At 35.6% G+C, this 18001-nt stretch overlaps 2 protein-coding genes and 1 long non-coding RNA gene across 4 annotated transcripts; 1 reads left to right on the top strand and 2 right to left on the bottom strand.

Moving 5' to 3' along the window:
* Window positions 1–3275: 3275 nt before the first annotated feature.
* LOC125493376 (uncharacterized) lies at window positions 3276–7101 on the bottom strand. 2 transcript variants are annotated; one of them, XR_007269927.2, is made up of 3 exons: window positions 5335–7101; window positions 4304–4407; window positions 3276–3583 (listed from the first exon to the last, which is right to left on the bottom strand). It is a non-coding gene; the product is annotated as an uncharacterized LOC125493376 (long non-coding RNA). The 2 variants fall into 2 exon arrangements; XR_007269926.2 differs by having other exon boundaries at window positions 4304–7101.
* A 2439-nt stretch (window positions 7102–9540) lies between these two features.
* LOC104903904 (uncharacterized) lies at window positions 9541–13981 on the top strand. The gene is made up of 5 exons (XM_010692040.3): window positions 9541–9702; window positions 9839–9935; window positions 11192–11270; window positions 11373–11454; window positions 13512–13981. The coding sequence occupies exons 1-5, from the start codon at window positions 9670–9672 to the stop codon at window positions 13650–13652; spliced, it is 432 nt and encodes a 143-aa protein (XP_010690342.1). The 5' UTR covers window positions 9541–9669; the 3' UTR covers window positions 13653–13981.
* Window positions 13982–14405: 424 nt separating this feature from the next.
* On the bottom strand, window positions 14406–17368 carry LOC104903903 (monooxygenase 2). Its single transcript, XM_010692039.4, has 6 exons — window positions 17209–17368; window positions 16743–16889; window positions 16286–16354; window positions 16030–16198; window positions 15236–15464; window positions 14406–15058 (listed from the first exon to the last, which is right to left on the bottom strand). Exons 1-6 carry the CDS (start codon window positions 17280–17282, stop codon window positions 14499–14501), a joined length of 1248 nt encoding a protein of 415 aa, XP_010690341.2. The 5' UTR covers window positions 17283–17368; the 3' UTR covers window positions 14406–14498.
* Between the last annotated feature and the right edge of the window lie 633 nt (window positions 17369–18001).

Below are 18001 nucleotides of genomic sequence, written 5' to 3'. Positions count from 1 at the left end.
GGATAATTATCATGTGCAACAAACCATAACGCAGGTAAAATGTAATAAAACAAGCGCGTAAAGATATACCAAAAGAACGTACAATGATCTTGATTTAACACTTCCGAGCTACGAATGAATACTTTGAGTTTTGCATCTATCAAAATATTCATTTCTAGATCTTATAATATGAAATTCAAACATTAATGTACGTCTACTTTGTTGTTAGATGAACTTGTGATTTTATTAACTAGACATTTGTGAATCAATGAACATTTAAAATGTTTAATTATAAAATTTAAACATTAATGTACATCTACTATATTGTTGGATGAACATGAGATGCTATTAACATAACATTTTTGAGTTATCAATGAACATTTAATATATTTATTGTCAAAATTCAAACATTAAGCACATTTATCTATTGTTTGGTCGAACATGTGCAGTTGTTAATTGAACATTTGCGAGTTATGAATAAATGTTTGCAAGTTATAAAAAAATCAAAACGTGTATTTATAAAATTCAAAATGTTTACTAATTGAACATAACTTTGTATGGAATCAACATTTGGAATAACTCAAAAGAACATTATAATTGGCTAATTATTAAAAACTAAAGATGCTATTTTTGTTTGAACATAATTGTTATGGCTGATTTTTATAGGTTGACGCTGACATAACGACGTAACGACTTTGACGTTAAGACGTGAGGCTAGCTGTGAAAATAAGATGCGGAGACTAAGTCAACCAGGCTAGTAACTACTAGTCTGAAAAAGGAGGATTATGATTTGATCACGATTTGATTAACAAGGCTGGAGGGGAAAATCGGTTGCACAATGCTAAGAGGCGAATATTGTTGGTTGAGCATAGCAAGGAGAATCTCCTACAATTAGGGAGATTACCGTTGTAAAATCCTAGCTTAGTGATTGAGTATTTAAGCACAAAAAAGCCAGAGAGAAAGATACGACATTATTGATACAAAAAATCATACAAAAGAGAGCTATTCATTATTATGGTTTACAATCCACATTTGTACTTAGTTCACAAAACTTAAGCTGTGACGATTGTTGTTCATCCGGAACGACGATCACTGATAGGAGATTGGTGGAACCATCTCCACCCACGACTTTTACCCACCTTCATTGGGGTTTTTCGCGTCACCATTTTTGTGTGTTAATCCCTTGAATTCCCCTTTGCATTCATTTCTTGCATCATAAAATCCAATATCTGGTTAAATCATCCCTAATTTTAATTATGTCGTAAAAGGCAAATTTTAGCATAAATAATAATGTTCATTCTATTACACTTAATGTTTATTTGTGTCATTGTGTGTTAGGTTATGACAACTTCACTTGTGTTTTCACTTAAGCACATGATGCACTCCCTACAACCGTGTGTATTTCCTAAGAATTGTCAAATTGGGGAAAAAAAAAGGGGACATCCAACTAGCTTAACCTACCCTCTGAGTAACATAATACATCTATTTCTTAGAAATTTTTTGCAGGAAATAAAATTGTAATTTGAAATGTCTTTCAAGTAAAATAGATTATTTTGTATTTAAGTCTTCTCATGTTTATTTTTCAAAATTAAAGTGATTTTCTAAGGGCCCGTTCGGTATTACTGTGATTTTCTGTTTTTTTATTTTCAAAGTCATATGATATATGTCCTATAATGAATAAAAAATTAGTCAAATTTATTGGAAACGTGATGATTTTGAAAACTGATAACTAAAAAGTTAAAACTACAAACCGAAAACTGAAAAGAAAAAATGATAACAAACGACCCCTAAGTAAGTAGCAAGTATGGCTCTATCTGAATTAATATAAGAGTTACATTCGCAAGTGTGAAGGTCAAAATTTAACAATTATGATAAATTAAGGACACCTTGGAAGCTCGACGATTTATATACTATTATAAGAATTCATTGACTAATAAGATCAAAGATCTTAAATTTTAATAAATGACCAGGTTTCCAAAAATGAAGATTATTGTCAGTATTGTTATTCTATATCCGACCCTATATAAACTTAAAATCCAATATTATATTAAAGGGAAATTTTCACTATAATATCCCTATTTTTGCAAATTTATATAGGAAAAATTGACGAGATCAGTGCAACCTTTCAGTTATGAACGTTCCGACATTTTCAGTTCCAACTTTTTATTATTTTTCATTAGTCCCAATTTTGAGGTAAGTTTTACAAAAACGATCCTAGCAGGTTGATTACCTGTTACAATAGGTAAAATCACTCATGTCAACCACCATTTTCACCATCACATTTTATCTCCCCTCATGTCACTTTCTCTCCACCATCCTTCCCTTTCTCTCCTCCAGACCTCCAACATCCTCCCTCTTCTCAAATCCCTGATCCTCCCCTTGCAGCAGGCTTGGATTGCCTACGTCGCTCTCGTCGTCCTTGATTTTCACCCTAAAGCTAGCCAACAAAAAAGAAGAAATTACATCCATGGGATTTTTGATGAGTGTAGCGTGTGGAGGGATGAGGAGGAGGATATTGAAAAAGTGGTGGCGACTTATTATGAGAAACTCTTCACTTCGAGTTCCCCTTCGGAAGAGGCTATGAATGTCGTCATTGATGTTGTTGCACCGACAATTATAGCAAGCATGAATGCAGAGTTTTGTAGAAAATGTAGCAAGAAGTGTGGGAGGCTCTTCCAAAATGCACCCAAGTAAAGCCCCGAGGCCTGATGGGATGCATGTTGTATTTTACCATCGATTTTGGCACATTGTTGGTGATGACGTTACCTCTGCTGTTTCAGGTATTATTCATGGTACTCGACCCCTAGATGCTTTGAATAATACTAGTATCGCATTAATCCCGAAAGTTCACTCTCCAACTCTTGTCTCTGAGTTCTGTCCGATCAGTCTGTGTAATGTTATTGTTAAACTTGTTACAAAAGTCTTAGCTAGCATGTTAAAAAGGCCTAGGAAACCGGTTGAAAACGACCTAGGAAACCGGACTACAACACGTCTCCATCTCACATGTGTCCTAGGTTAGGAGACCGGTTATAATGCCTGGTTTCCTTGATTCTTTGAGAGACCAGTTGATAGGTAAAACCAGTCTCTTAGATAAGTGTACATATAATATGTAAAGAGGTTAGGAGACCAGTTAACATTTATAACCAGTCTCCTTACCTTACCCTTTGAAACCAGTTATTGACCACAACCGGTTTCTTAGGTGTATTACACGTTTTTTTTAAAAAAAATTGTTACAATATACATACATTATCCTGTAACTGCTCCTGTATATACGTGTTTTTTTATTTACAACAATCTATAAATAGCTACAACAATATTATTAAATAGAAATTCCTTTTTGCTTTATTCATCATGTCAAAATAAATCTTTGCAACATTTAATTCATATACAAAACCAATTTCGCTCAAAACATCTATTTCTTCCAATGTCTTAAAAATAAAACTTCTATAGTCTAATGCTATCGACTAAAACTAAAATTCTAAAATAATTAAATAAAATGTACAATTCAAACTTGACCGTTGTCTTCAATCTCCATCGTCTTGTGTTTGGTTTAGCTCGTCAATCACCTCTTGCAAATAAATGCTAGGAATCCCAGGAAAGTACGCTACAAAAATAGTTTCAGATAATTATAATTAGAACTAGGATATTTTTTTTTTTATAAGTTTCTTATATACAAACTCATAAATAACAAATCGATTAGAGTATATTAATCTCAACATAAATATTGCAATAAAACTATCCGCTCTATAATTCTCCCCTAGATATTGTTATGCTCCATCCCGGAAGGACCCTATCAGCAGCACCTAAAATATGTAAGTCTGCTCCCATGACTAAGTAAAGTAAAGACGCAAACTGATGTGTAGAGCCTCCTTAACCAATTTAACAAAGAGTCCCCCTAAGGCCCTAAACATACACTAAAATGTTCACATGAACAACCTCATAATCCAGAATTAGATACATATATACTATTCAAATGAAGGTTTCAGCTTCTATTAAAAAACCAACCAAAATCCCCTAAATGTCTTTTTCTTCAACAATAAATAAATCCAAGCATACATACATCCATTTAATTATAAATCTTAAGGGCTAAACTAATTAACAGTTAGTAGAGGGTGGAGAGGGTGCCTCGCTTTGTAAAGTTGCCACATTTTATCAATTATCATCCTGACCAGGTAGGACCTGCTGTGAGAGACGCGCTGAACTTTCAGGGATAATGAAACAGTAACAAGACTTTTGTCAAGGATTAAAATGTACGAGACAAGTTTGTTATTGAGACACACTGAAAGATGAAAGAAGATGAAGAATAGGGAAAAGTCTTGGCAACCTGCATAATTGGTACGAGCAACGTGCATGAAATGTGAGAACCTTGTGTGAAGGATTGGATTCAGTGATCACACACTGTAAATATGAGCTCAGAGAGAGTAAATCCTGTTTTGGAACAGAACATTGATGAGTCATGAGTGCATGCTATCTTAAATCAAGAACAAGAAGCATGGACAAAGGTTACTGCATACCAGCAGTAGCATATATAAGTACCATGATAAAAGCAGTAGCATAACCAGGAGCATATACAAGCAGTAGCATAACCATTGTATAAAAGTTCTCTTCTACAAGTCTCTTCTACCATAGGGATATTTGAACAATGGAAAACCCATTTCATGTTTACAGGAGTTAGGACTGCAACATATATCATTTACCAACCACGTTTGACTAAACACTAGCATGCACAAAACAAATCCAAACTCACTCATGATGGATCATACTGACAATATATATGAAAAACTAAACTAGCAAGTTGTGAGATCACCTAATTTAACATGTTAGGTAATTTGAGGGAGATCTTGTAATGAATGATAAAAATTAGGGTTACCACAACAAAACCATAATTAAACCAAACTCACTGCACTCTGTATCAAAATAGTATAGCAGTAAGTAATGCTATTAACAAGATGTCAATGAAACTAAAAAAGTCTCAAGTAGACAATTAGTCCACCACAATTCGTCAGTTTTTTAGAAGTGGTATAAATTAACAAGATTATTAACCAAAAACATTGAGCTCCTTCATGAAATTCAGTTGGAAACCAAAATTATTGTCTACTAGTTGTACGAAAGTACAACTTAATGAATCAAACAACAAAGCACTCACCCTGTAGAGTCAACATTCAAGTTCAAAATTCAAAATCAAACCCCAAAGTACTAATCCACCAATAACACCAGAGGACATCCACAAAATCATAAATTCACAAGCAATCACTAAAGAAAACTAACTTCTTGCTATAAGAGTAGGAAGAAAACGATAGGAAAACCCAAATTATATGCACCAATGACAATCAGGTACACTATAAGAACACCAACCTTGTTAACTAAAACAGCAAGTACAGCAAGCTTCGACACATAGTTGCCGAAAGCATCCCCCATAAGAGTATAAGACAACCATAAGAGAAAGATTTTCATGCCCTGCTAAACTTAAGCAACATATCAATGGATCATTTCAGTCACTAGAGTCATAACAATGATCATAACAAGCCCAAGACCTAGAATCTTCCGAGTAGCTGCCTAGTAGGTAAGGCCATAATTTCAACTTCAATAATTATTGTTGACAAATTAAAGACTGCCACAGAAAATCAAGCCCCATTAAACTCATCAAACCCAGATTCTTCATGGTGTTTGGTGGGCAACAAATGGGAATTTTTATCTGGGACATGCCACATTTTCTTTGATTTTCTCTCTGTTTTGGACTTTATCTTAAAAGAGTCATCTCTATTTTTCCTTTGAAACTTAAAAAATAACAGGAGAAAATCCATATACTAAGCAAATAGATTTTTGCAGCAGATAGACCACAAAACTAGAAACCTAGAACCAGAATGATACTAAGCAATTGATCAAATCAAAATCAGAACTAAAAGATAAGTAATTTAATAAGATAAGAAGAAGTACTGAGACGAGCGTCTACACAAGCTAGCAAAATCAGAACTAATACAGAAATATAAGAATCAAAACAGGGAAACCACACAGATGTTGCAGAGTGCAGACAAATAATATGAATTGTAAAAGATAGATTAAACTCACATCCCCAATAAGATTAAACAGATAACGCAGTACCTCAAAGCACCAACTAACAAGTGATATCAGAAACCCAAATTCAGTAGTTCAGTAACTATTTCTATCTGCAACGCTGTTAGGAATTCGACCTAGATCGAGTTAGCTAAGTGTCATGTCACAAAGCCTTTATCTAGCATATTTAATACTCCTAAATTAACCTTCTAATTATGAAAATTTCTCAACATTCATACCATGTCTAACTTCTAAGAAAAACCCTTAATTTCTCAATACCTAAATAACAGCCAACAAAACTAACTTATAAAGACGAAAAACCTAATCTAATATGCGAAAACGAACAGAGAGCCAGCCGAATCCATTGGTGAGTAACGCAAAACACGAAACAACAAAAAAAATCGACAAATTAAGCATAAGGAACCGAAGAAATGTGCTAGCTTTAGACGACGAAATTAGGGTTCAACAGTAAAATAAACAAGCTTTCGTCAAATAACTTAAGATTTAAAGCTTAAATAACACAAATATCGAAGGAACATCAACGAGCAGAATCAAGCAAACATGCGAGATTAAAAAACAATCGAAACTCAAAACCCTAAAATCAAATCAAGAACATACCTTATGCTTTCCGTAAATAGAGTAGAGAAATCAGAGTAGGAGAGATGAAAAAAGAGAAGTACCAGATAGGGGTTGAGGACGAAAGAGGAGAGAGAGAATGCGAGGATAGGAGATGGAGGTTGAGTAGGAGGGTGAAGAGGGAAAACGATGACTGTGAGGTTTTAAAATTTTTAAAGAATGAGGAGGTATTATTCGTTCTCATAAATTGCACAAAATTACTGGTTTTTTTTTTTTACCATTATTCGTGAATTTCTTTTTAAAATTAAAATATATCAAGGAAACCGGTTTTATTGATAAACAGTCTCCTATCTCAAAAAAAACTTTTCAATAAGTCAAATAATTAAACTTAAGAGACCGGTTTTTGATAATGAATGGTTTCCTACATTTAAGAAATGGGTTAGTAACATTAACCGGTCTCCTATATATAGTCTCCTTGCCCTTTTTTGTAGTAGTGCTAGCATGTTAAAGATGATTTTACCTGGAGTTGTGTCTAATAATCAGAGTGCCTTTGGAAGACTTAATACTAACGATGCCCTTATTGCCTTGGAGTTATTTCATTCGATGAAATATAGATGTAAAGGTAGTAGACGTTTTGTTGCTATGAAGCTTGACATGATTAAAGCATATGATGGAGTTGAGTGGAGTTTTCTTCGTAGATTGATGCAAAAAATGGGGTTTGTGGACCCTTGTATTCGTTATATTATGGATTGTTTGTTTTCAGTTCGATACTCCTTTGTGGTTAATGGTGATGTATGTGGCTCTGTGATTCCCTCTAGAGGTCTCATGCAGGGTGATCATATATCTCCATACTTGTTCATCATTCTTGCATATGCTTTCTCAGCCCTGGTTAGAAAAGCTACTGCAGACAAATTGATTAATGGCATGAAGGTTAGTCGAAGTGGCCTGAACATTTCTCATCTCCTTTTTGCTGATGATAGTTTGCTCTGTGCGCGAGCTTGTCGATAGGCATGCTCTGTTATAGTTGATATTCTCAACAAATATGAAGCAACATCTGGTCAGAAGATTAATATTGATAAGTCGGAAGTTTCGTTCATCAAAGGTGTCAATTCTATGCAGAAAAATGAGTTAATTGATTTCTTGGCTATGAGACAGGTTGACAAACATTCTAAGTACTTGGGAATAATATCGACACTAGCAGGTCGTTCTAAACAACATCTTTTCTCAAGCATTATTGATAGAGTTTGGAAGAAGCTACAGGTTGGAAGGTGAAGCTTCTCGCCTGTGCTGGCAAAGAAATTCTTTTGAAGTTTTTCATTTAGGCTATACCAACCTATGTGATGGATGTTTATAAATTTCCAATTGCTATTGTAAATTCAATCTACTCTACCATGACTCGATTTTGGTGGGGGGGGGGAGAAAGGGGGATCAAAGATCAATGCATTATAAAAGTTGGGCTACCATGTGCAACCCAAAATGTCTTGGAGATATGAGTTTCGTGATCTCTCGGTTTTTAATGAAGCTTTTCTTGGGCGACAAGCTTGGAGATTGATACAATGTGAGACCTCTCTTCTTAGCCGTATGTTGAAAGCTATTACCCAAAGTGCAACTTTCTTGAGTCCTCTTTGGGATTTGTGGGAAGCTACTCGTGGTGAAGTATTTGGGGATTGAAGGCACTTGTGAAGGAGGGGGTGCTTTGGCGCGTGGGTAAGGGTGTTACCATCAACATATGAGACAATCCTTGGGTGTTGGATGGTGATAGCCGGTTCATCCCAAGTTCAAAAGTAGATGTCTTAACTTTGTTTATGATCTCATTGACTTTGGTGCTATGGATTGGGATGCAAATATTGTGAACAAGAGTTTTAACGAACAAAATGCGCAAGCTATAATTGCCATTCCTTTGAGTGAGAGTTTACTCGATGACCGAGTAGCATGGGCATTCACCAAAGATGGTTCCTACTCCGTCAAAACCGCACACATGGTGGACAAATCCAGCAATTTGGATTTGTTTCATCAAGCATGGGTGAAGCTTTGGAGTTTGTAAGTATTGCCAAAGGTTTGACATTTCTTATGGCGCATTTGTTCGGCTTCGTTATCCGTTAGAGCTATGCTTAAATACTGGCACATCCTTGCTGACGAGATGTGTCCATCACGCTCTTTTAACCTGCTTGAAGGTAAGAGAAACGTGGGAGCTGGCGGGTTTGAACAACTTTTTGCCGAGGGAAGAGGAGATGAGTTGGCTGGAATTTTGGGTTGCGTGGGATGGCGTGGATGAGCAAAAGCTGGGGGAGTTTTGTTACAGTGCTTACTATGTGTGGCAACAAAGAAATAAAGTGGTGTTCGAAAGTTGGTGCAGGCCGAAGATCTTGTAGTTTCATAAGCTTTGAGTTCAGCGAAAGATTATGGTTTATACTTCAAGAAGATTTATAGTGGTAAGGTTAAAAAATCTTTTGCTCTTGTGTGTAAATGGATGCCTCCTCCTACTGAAATGGTGAAGATCAACTCCGATGCGTCGGTTGGCGAGGATGGCTGGATTGGCATAGGCGTGGTAGCTCGCAGTTAAGAGAGGTCGGTGATTTTTTCTGCTACACGTCGTGTTCGAGCCTGGTGGCGTATTGAAGTTGTAGAAGGAAAGGCTCTATGTCTTGCTATCAAATTGGCTCGAAACTATGGATTACATGATGTTATTTTTGAAACTGATTGTTTGACTATTTTGAATAGGTTGTCTAAAGGTGCTATCTATTTTAGAAAATGCGATTTTCTTATGTAAGGACTTTGTCTCTGTTAGATGGTCGCATGTGATTAAGGATGGGAATATTGTTACCCACCATCTAACTCGACTCATTCCCTTTGGTGTTACATTGTCCAGCTGACGTGTCCGTATGTTCTTATGGACATTTGTCCAGTGATTAATATTACTCACCACCTGTTTTCCTCAAAAAAAAAATACATACTCTCTGAAACGGCTGATCTCGGGGCTTTGCCTTAAGCTTTCCTCGTTCAAGGTGACAGTGAGGGCAGAGTTATATTGGATCACCATTTTTCAGAAGTTGTAAGGAGATGATCGTCTGTGTTGCAGTCGTCGGTCACCAGGTCTTTCTTTCTCGCTCATCATCACACTTTTCATCTAATTAATCACCCTATTTTCTTCAATCAATCAATCACTGTGCTTCTTTTTTATTTTAAGATTATAGGATATGATAGATTTGAATCAAAATTGTAATTGCAGAATAATCCGTTGTACATTCAAAGCTTCACGGAGGCTGATGATGCACTCAAGCTTCATCACATTGTTCATTGCTCATTGGACGTTATTGACGAACGAGGTCCTTTTTTCTCTCTATAATTTTATATGCGATCTTCATCCATTTGTTTGGTGTTATGCGTAGATTGTACTAGAATTGAAGTAGCAGTTTTTCGAGGTTTAGGTTTTCATATGTGGGAAAATTCTGAGTTGAGATTATTATTTGATGGTGAATTTTTCGATTTGTTAGGCAAAACCCTAATCATAGATTTGGTAGAGGGGAATTACAATTGAAGGAACTACAGGTATGAGATATGATCAAAATTAAAGCAGAATTTGTTAAATCTACCCTGTTTTAGCAACTATTATGATAGGTTAGTTCCCATTCAATTATGATTAGTATAGAATTAAGCACGCGACTGCAATCTCACTGAAGTGTGTAAAGAGAGAGATGTTGTAGCTCTACCTCTTCATTTAGGGTTTGTCGAGCAATGGTGGAATTTGAAAGAGAGAAGCTGAGATCTCAAATGTAATCATGTTGTTGAAGGAAGTGGTCCATTAGCTAAGCTCAATGAGTGATGTATGTCCATTGATCATATTGTTTAGCCGTCCTTAAGTTATCTTTTCTGCTATTAGTTTCATGGGGAAGGATATTATGGTTTTGTACTTGTGTTACAAATGAGCAGTCGGATGCTGCCACACACAAGTTAGAATGAAATGGGATTTCTCTTCTACGTACTTGCTTTATCTATCTAAAGCTTCGTATTTGTTTCTATGGTGCAACTCAAAGCATATTCGGTAAAGCTCTTGATTTTTATTTTAGATGTAGTGTGTAATATTTTATTTTGATATTTGCCAAAATGGTTATTTCTCATGTAGCATGGGTTTACTTTGTTAAGCTTCTGATGATCTATTTAAAAACATGTCTAGATCTTAAGCTATCCTAGAATCATATGATGAAAGGCACCGTCATTGATACATTTGACACCTGTTAACTTCAATAGTCAACTTCAAAACATTTCTTTTTGGGCTGTTGTTGAGGTCGTTTAAACTTGTCAATTTTTAATCCTTTTTAAAGCTGATTCAAACTTAGATTGTTTGTGATGATAAAATACGGATAGATTGCTATTGGGCACTCTCCTATCAGACTGATGTCTATGCGTATGAATAATAGAAATATAGCATGCATTTCATGTGATTAGTGCTCTACATCTTTACTGTGGAAAACATTCTCATAGTTGCGTGACGTAGGGAGATGATATAATAACGACTACCTGTAATGTGTAATGCGTGCTTGATGGATCAACTGTGACTCATGCTATATGTCTTGTATATCAGTGAACAATCCCAAGAAATCCGGGCCGATGCTCAATGAAACATATCTTGGTCTACTTTACCCAACAGAGAACTACAAAGTGTAGGTATCCTTCCTCTTAGATTATGTTGAGGTGGACTTGTCATTTTGTTGGGTGCCTAAGAAATAATGGTACTGATGATATTAGCTTTTTGTTGCTTGTAGGTATGGCTATTTGACCAACACTAAGGTGAAATTCATCTTGGTAACCACCGATTTAGATGTTAGAGATGCTGACGTGAGAAATGTGAGTATAGCTAAGATATGGCTTTGCAAAAAATTCATGTGCTTGCTACATATCATGCCTTTTGTCCATCTGTGGTACCTTTACCTGGGTTTTTCGCAAATATGTTCTTGTAACCGTACAAGAACAACTATCATGGTCAGAACAATGGTGCTGTGAACTTGTGATATTGTTGACTTTGTAGGTTCCCTTAAGCATGTGAAAGATTGTGGATGGTGCTTAATAACACAGGGGAAATATATGAGGTTAATCATGAAATATGTTATATAATTGCTTTAGTGTGCTGCCTCAACTTATCGCTTGCTATTATAAACTGAGCTAGCAGTGGCAAGGGTTGAAGCAATTCCAGCTGGACTCTTATTTGAGGCCTTTTTGCTTTTGTCACAGTGCTCATTTTTGTGTATATCTGGCATTTCCCTTGCGCTTCCCTGTCCAAAATGAAAAATTGATTCTGTTTTTAGTATTTTCTTACAAGTGGGGTGAACCTTGTTTGTTTCATCAGGTTCATGGTTTGATATTGCAGACCTGTAAGGTTGTATGGGATTAGAATTTTGAAAATTTGAATTTAATCTTATTGTATTGAATCTACTGTATGATCAAAACTTAGGAAAGTAGATTTATTTTAGATCTGCTTTGGCCCCTGCATGTCTTTGGATTCCTTATCTTTAACTTTCTAAGCCTCCTCTTTCTTTAAGAACAATTTTTCTAGAATATAGTAAGGTTTCTGGATCCCTATTCTTGTATGATGAACCTTGTTTGTTTCATCAGGTTCATGGTTTGATATTGCAGACCTGTAAGGTTGTATGGGATTAGAATTTTGAAAATTTGAATTTAATCTTTATTGTATTTATGTATGATCAAAACTTAGGAAAGTAGATTTATTTTATATCTGCTTTGGCCCCTGCATGTCTTTGGATCCCTTATCTTTAACTTTCTAAGCCTCCTCTTTCTTTAAGAACAATTTTTCTAGAATATAGTAAGGTTTCTGGATGCCTATTCTTGTATGATTGTAACTCAGGGAAGTTCAAAGTTCGATATCTCCTTTTTAGTTTAAGTGTAATGCATCAATGAATCAATCATTATCCACTTTAACTGCTGAGGCTTGTGTTTTTAGCAATTTGTTTTTCTGGTAATCTTCAGTATGTCATTTATTCTGACTATTCTTTCATACTCTCAGCTCTTCCAATTCTTGTCGATTTTTGGCTCCGTAAACTTTCTCTCAACCCGTAGTTCTTTCATACAGCCCTTGAAATTTGTTAGTATAGGCTATGGCATGGGTTTTTGGTCAGTGGTCACTATCTCTACTGCAAACCTGGTTCTAAGTAAACCAATTATAATTGCAAATAGGAAGTGTCTATTCCCACCATTGACTTCACTATAATTTATTCGCGCTTTATTATAGTTTGAATATTTTCTGATATGAAGTGGAAATAGACATTCTTTTAGAATATGAGGAAAAAGGCGGAATTATGTGCATAGGAAAATGAGGCAGGGCGAACAGAAGAAGACAAATAGCAGCAGAAGTAGGAAGAATAGAGAAGAAGAGAGGTACTCGATAACTTTGATGAAAAAGTTTATTACACTCCTCCAGAATAACTAGTGATCTGGTGTATCTCCCAAGAAAACACTGAAATGATACTTGCTCAACCCTACTCTCCTTCCCTGTTGTATTGACAATCTATTGCACTTTCTTACTTTCTGAAGAACTGTCCACTTCAGCTTACTTTTCAAATAGAATCTACTCTTCAATCCACATATTGCTCTCTTTGCTTGCATCTTTGGCTGATGTGTGGCTTCTATTCTTTTGTCATCATCTTCTTGCATGATCAATTACTATGATAATCTATTGTGCATCTTTCTAAAAGGAGACTTATTTGCAGGAGGTATAGAGTGTATTTCGTTGTTCCTTATGCACAGTGTCCTTATGGATTTCAACAGAAAGTTGCACACTTGCACATCAATACTCCAACTATTTGTGTGTGTAAATTTTTGTTTTTGGGAATATTATTGAATGCTACTGAGTTCTAAAAGCTGATCCTATGCATTTTGGTTGAGAACAGTTCTTCCGGAAATTTCATGCAGCTTATGTGGATGCAGTTTCAAATCCTTTTCATGTACCAGGTAAAAAGATAACCTCTCGGACGTTTGCTGAAAGTGTCAGTAAGATTGTCAAGTCCTTTGGATTGGGTTCATCTGGTTGATCTGTGTCGCCCTTTCTGAAAACTCGTGAAGCCTTTCTGCTGGAGTCAGCAGACCTATTTCCTTTGCTGAAGAATTTGGCGGCAGCCAAAATATGACATTGGTTTGTTTTGTATGTGGTACAAAATGCACTGAGATGACGAACTCTTCTGCTAATGGCCTGAATTTGTCATTTGTACTTCATAAAGAAGGCAACGGAAAAATTCCCTGAGCTTGTAGGTTGTGACCAGATCTTTTTACCATTTAGTACCAGAGAGGTGTATTGTAACATTCTGTATCGATTATTTTCAAGAAGCCATTTTATTATTGGATTTGGTTTTTGGTTGGCGCTTCTCTGCTGTTGATGAATTGAGACTTGTTATGCTCGTTGTTTGCGGCTTCACATTTTAAGCTTTATGCGGGTCTCGTTTATATCATTATATTGTGATGACAAATGCTGTAATGCTGCTCATATACAATTGAACTTTTTGGGTAACTCTGGTTTCAGCGAATTATGTCTACAATATAAGTACTCTAATAAAAGAAGTTACATCCTAATGTATAAATCTCATCCATGAACTATATAACCAGTCACAGGTAAGCTAAAACCTACTCTCATGCTGAAATATTGTTATTTTTTTGGGTTATAACTTATAAGTAGCCCTCGAAAGACGATGATGTAGATGAGATTTGAATTTAGGTTTTGGGTACCATCTAAGAACTAATATGTCACACGAAAATGATGTTGTAACTTGTAAGATTGACAAAAGATAAGCTATCATACAACATAGTCAATCATCAATTTAATATTCAACATAAAACATTATATTACAGGCAAAACAAGACAGCAAACATTCTGTTCAAGAACTTCAACATTCAAGAACAAAATCTCTAGGATCAACATCAGCCTTCTTAATGAAGAATCCAGAAAGATAAGCAGAAAGAAAATTCTCTCTCAGAAACCTTATTCCAAACCCATCAAACTCCTGTATCCAGCCCAATACATAACCTGTATAAATGAGATCAATTGCTCTCCACCTCCTCTTCTTTGCATAATTCTTCAATCCACTCTCAATCCTCTTATACTCATCCTTGGATCCATCATTCTCTCCTGGACTGCTCGAGTTCTCTCGTAAGGCATCAGCGAGGCACTTCGCTAGAATGATGCCGTCTTCTAGAGATGAGCACCCTCCTTGGCCAAGGTCTGGTGTCATCGCGTGAAATGCATCACCTGCTACACATACATTGTCTTTGCTTATGTTGCCAAATAGTATCTGCAATGGAGGTCTATATCCTAGTGGAGAACGCACTATTTCCTCCACTCTTGTGTCTTCTATTACACTCATTATTTGATCTGGTACATTACCCAGTTTAGTAAGCACAAATTGCTTCAGTTTCAGTTGATCAGCTTCTTGGAGTGTTCTGCTCTCTGTTTATCAGCATAAAGTTGATTAACTCACAGTTAAACATATACTTTTTCTTCTTATTCTGTTTAGTCGGCATTGAAATTGATATGACGATATTGTAAATGCGCATGCATATATAATCAAAGAATACGTAATTGATTAGTTGTGCAGGAGTTGTGCACAAAGCAATGGGAATATACCTTGAGCAGATGGAGACCAAGTGAAAAACCAATAAACAGCAGTGTCATCACAGGGAACGATACCATATCTAGCACTATTTCCAACAAAGAGCTGAAATTTGGGTTCGAAACCATGACCTTCTTTGTAATATGCACAGCCCCTTATGGCTGATCTTCCTGTCAATGCTGGTTGTTTGAATCCTAGCCATTTTGCCACAACTGAGTTTACCCCATCACATCCAACTAATATCTGTTTGTGGAAGACCATATTAAAAGCATGTAATTGAGGAAAGACATAAGACATATAATGTCATACTTCTGGCATTAGTTTGCATTTTAGTGATCGCGACTTTTTGGACAATCGAATGTTAGCTACTTGACTTGTTTGACTAGCTGGTATAGCTAACTATTTGTTTGTATCGGTCTATTGGACATTTATTTGAATTACTTTATTCAATTAGTTGTTTACAAAAGATGTTTGGTTTTTTTTTTTTTTTGGACAACAAGTGCAAACATCAAAACAAACTACAATATCCTTTCTTCCTAGCTTTAGTAGCTAAATCAGGTGCTTCTTGCACCAGGTCCCTGCTAACCTTTTCTATACTAACCAGTTCTAAATTCTTACTAATATCAGCACCATAGAATCCGTCTTGACGTTAATTCTTGCATAAAGCCAATCAAGTTTCATATTGGATCGAATCATCGAATCAACCACCCTATAATAGAATTACAAGTGATCATACAAAATATAGTTCGAACACATATAGACATAAAATTGAAGAAAAATAATCACAATTTCATGCTTGTCTTCATACCTTAGTCTTAAAGATGGAACCATCGGCGATGTGTACTATTTTTGAGAACCCAACTTCCTCAATAGAGACCACCTTGGAGGAATACCTAATTGTGTCTTTTGGTAATTCCTTTGCAAGTGCTTCTAGTAGGTTTTTCCTTCTCACACAGCGAACTTCATGATCATTTCCTCTGCATTTTGATCTTTTAGTAAACTAAACAACAAGTGAAAAGTACAATAAGAATAAATTTTGAACACAACCAGATATTGTAACTCACTTGTTTCCTTTGTCTGTAAAAGTAATATCTGAATTCAGATCCCCTGTAACTGTAGATAAAGATGATATCCTACAGTGCACCCATTTTATTAGAAAAATCTGTCAGATACCCCTATGTATGAGTCTAGAGCTGACAAATGGGTCGAGTTGTATCGGGTCCATAGATTGACTCTCCCTGGCCTAACCCATACTAGACTTGTTTGTTGAACAGGTAGTAATCTCAAACCTAAGCTCAACTACTCATCAAACTCATAAATTTTAATTTGTTGAACACACAATTATATAAACCAAACAAATTAGCCTAGTAACTTAAATAACAATTTACAAGTTTTGCCACCCTTCTATATAAACTCCATCTTTGATGTTTTATGGGTGAAGTCCAATTTAAGCAGTTGAAGAAGAAACTAAGCAATTTAATCAGGTGGAATAATAGAAGTGAGCAAGAGTAATGCACCCACCCAGATAGCTCGCCATGCTGTTGCCTGAGTGTGTCGCCAATCTTAAGCGCATCCAAAGCCCTCCAAGCATTAGTCCAAGTTGTGAATGCGATTCCAGCTGCTCTCAGCTTATCTGATGACTCCAATACCAAACTTTTTATTCCCAATCTGCAAATTTAGCAACAAAAAATTCAACACCTTATCATGTGTGATTTTTGCACTCTATTCTCGTAAGATGATACACACTAGCTATGAGCCCGCCTAATGCTACATCATAAGCACATTGAGAACGTAAATAATTGTAATCATATATATATATATATATAAAACGTCTTAAATATGAACAATTTATTTGTTTTTCACTTCTATTATAACTAATAATATAAATGTGCATGAAGATCGTGAACAAGTTACATTAGATTCATTACTATATAGTATGATTTATGACAACAAACATGGGGGGTTCAACATATATATTATATATTACCGGTGAAGTGCTAAAGCTGTAGCAAGACCAGATATTCCAGCTCCAACGATGACAATGTCTGTATTTACTTCCATCTTCCTTTCAACTTGATCTTGCAATTTGCACAAAATCTTTTTAGGAGTGAAGTAGATTATATATCTATTGAAGATTAGCAATACAATAATGGGTTGACGATAACGTCAGTGCTTACATTATAAAGGCTATTATGGTCTATTTTCTCATGAAGGTGGCTGCGCTTTTTGACTGGAACAACTGTTAGTTGACTTGTTAGTGTAAGGTCCTATTTTTGAACTTATTTTTCAGTTCAGTTCAATTCAATTCAGTCATGTTCAGTTTAGTTTACTTTAGTTTAGTTCAGTTAAGTTCAGTTTAGTTCATTTAGTTTTAGTTCAATTCAGTTCACTTCAGTTCAATTAATTTTAGTTCTATCGAGTTCAGTTTCTCTCTACAATTCAGTTTATTTCTGTTCAGTGCATTATAGGCTCCGTTTGGTAGGGTGTAAAATATTTTCCATGAAAATGAGCTTTCCTTTTCCTTTCATTTTCCATTGTTTGGTTTAATAAGGGGAGTAAAACAAGATTTTCATCAAGGGAGCTTCAGGTGAAAATCATTTTCCTTTCAAAATGAAGGGAAAACACATTTTCCTCCCTCTTCCTTAGCAACCTTTTACTATCCTCTTATCCATCCTCTCCCCTCCCCTTTCATTTTTCTTTTTTCCATAACTTTTTTTACATTGAACCAAAAGCTTTGCATTTGAATTTTCCATTGTAAATTGTTTTACATGAAAAAACAT

The sequence above is a fragment of the Beta vulgaris genome, chromosome 9, assembly GCF_026745355.1.
Source record: "Beta vulgaris subsp. vulgaris cultivar EL10 chromosome 9, EL10.2, whole genome shotgun sequence".
Lineage (NCBI taxonomy): Eukaryota > Viridiplantae > Streptophyta > Magnoliopsida > Caryophyllales > Amaranthaceae > Beta > Beta vulgaris.
Note: the sequence above shows the minus strand (reverse complement) of the source record. Positions and strands in the feature narration are given on the sequence as shown.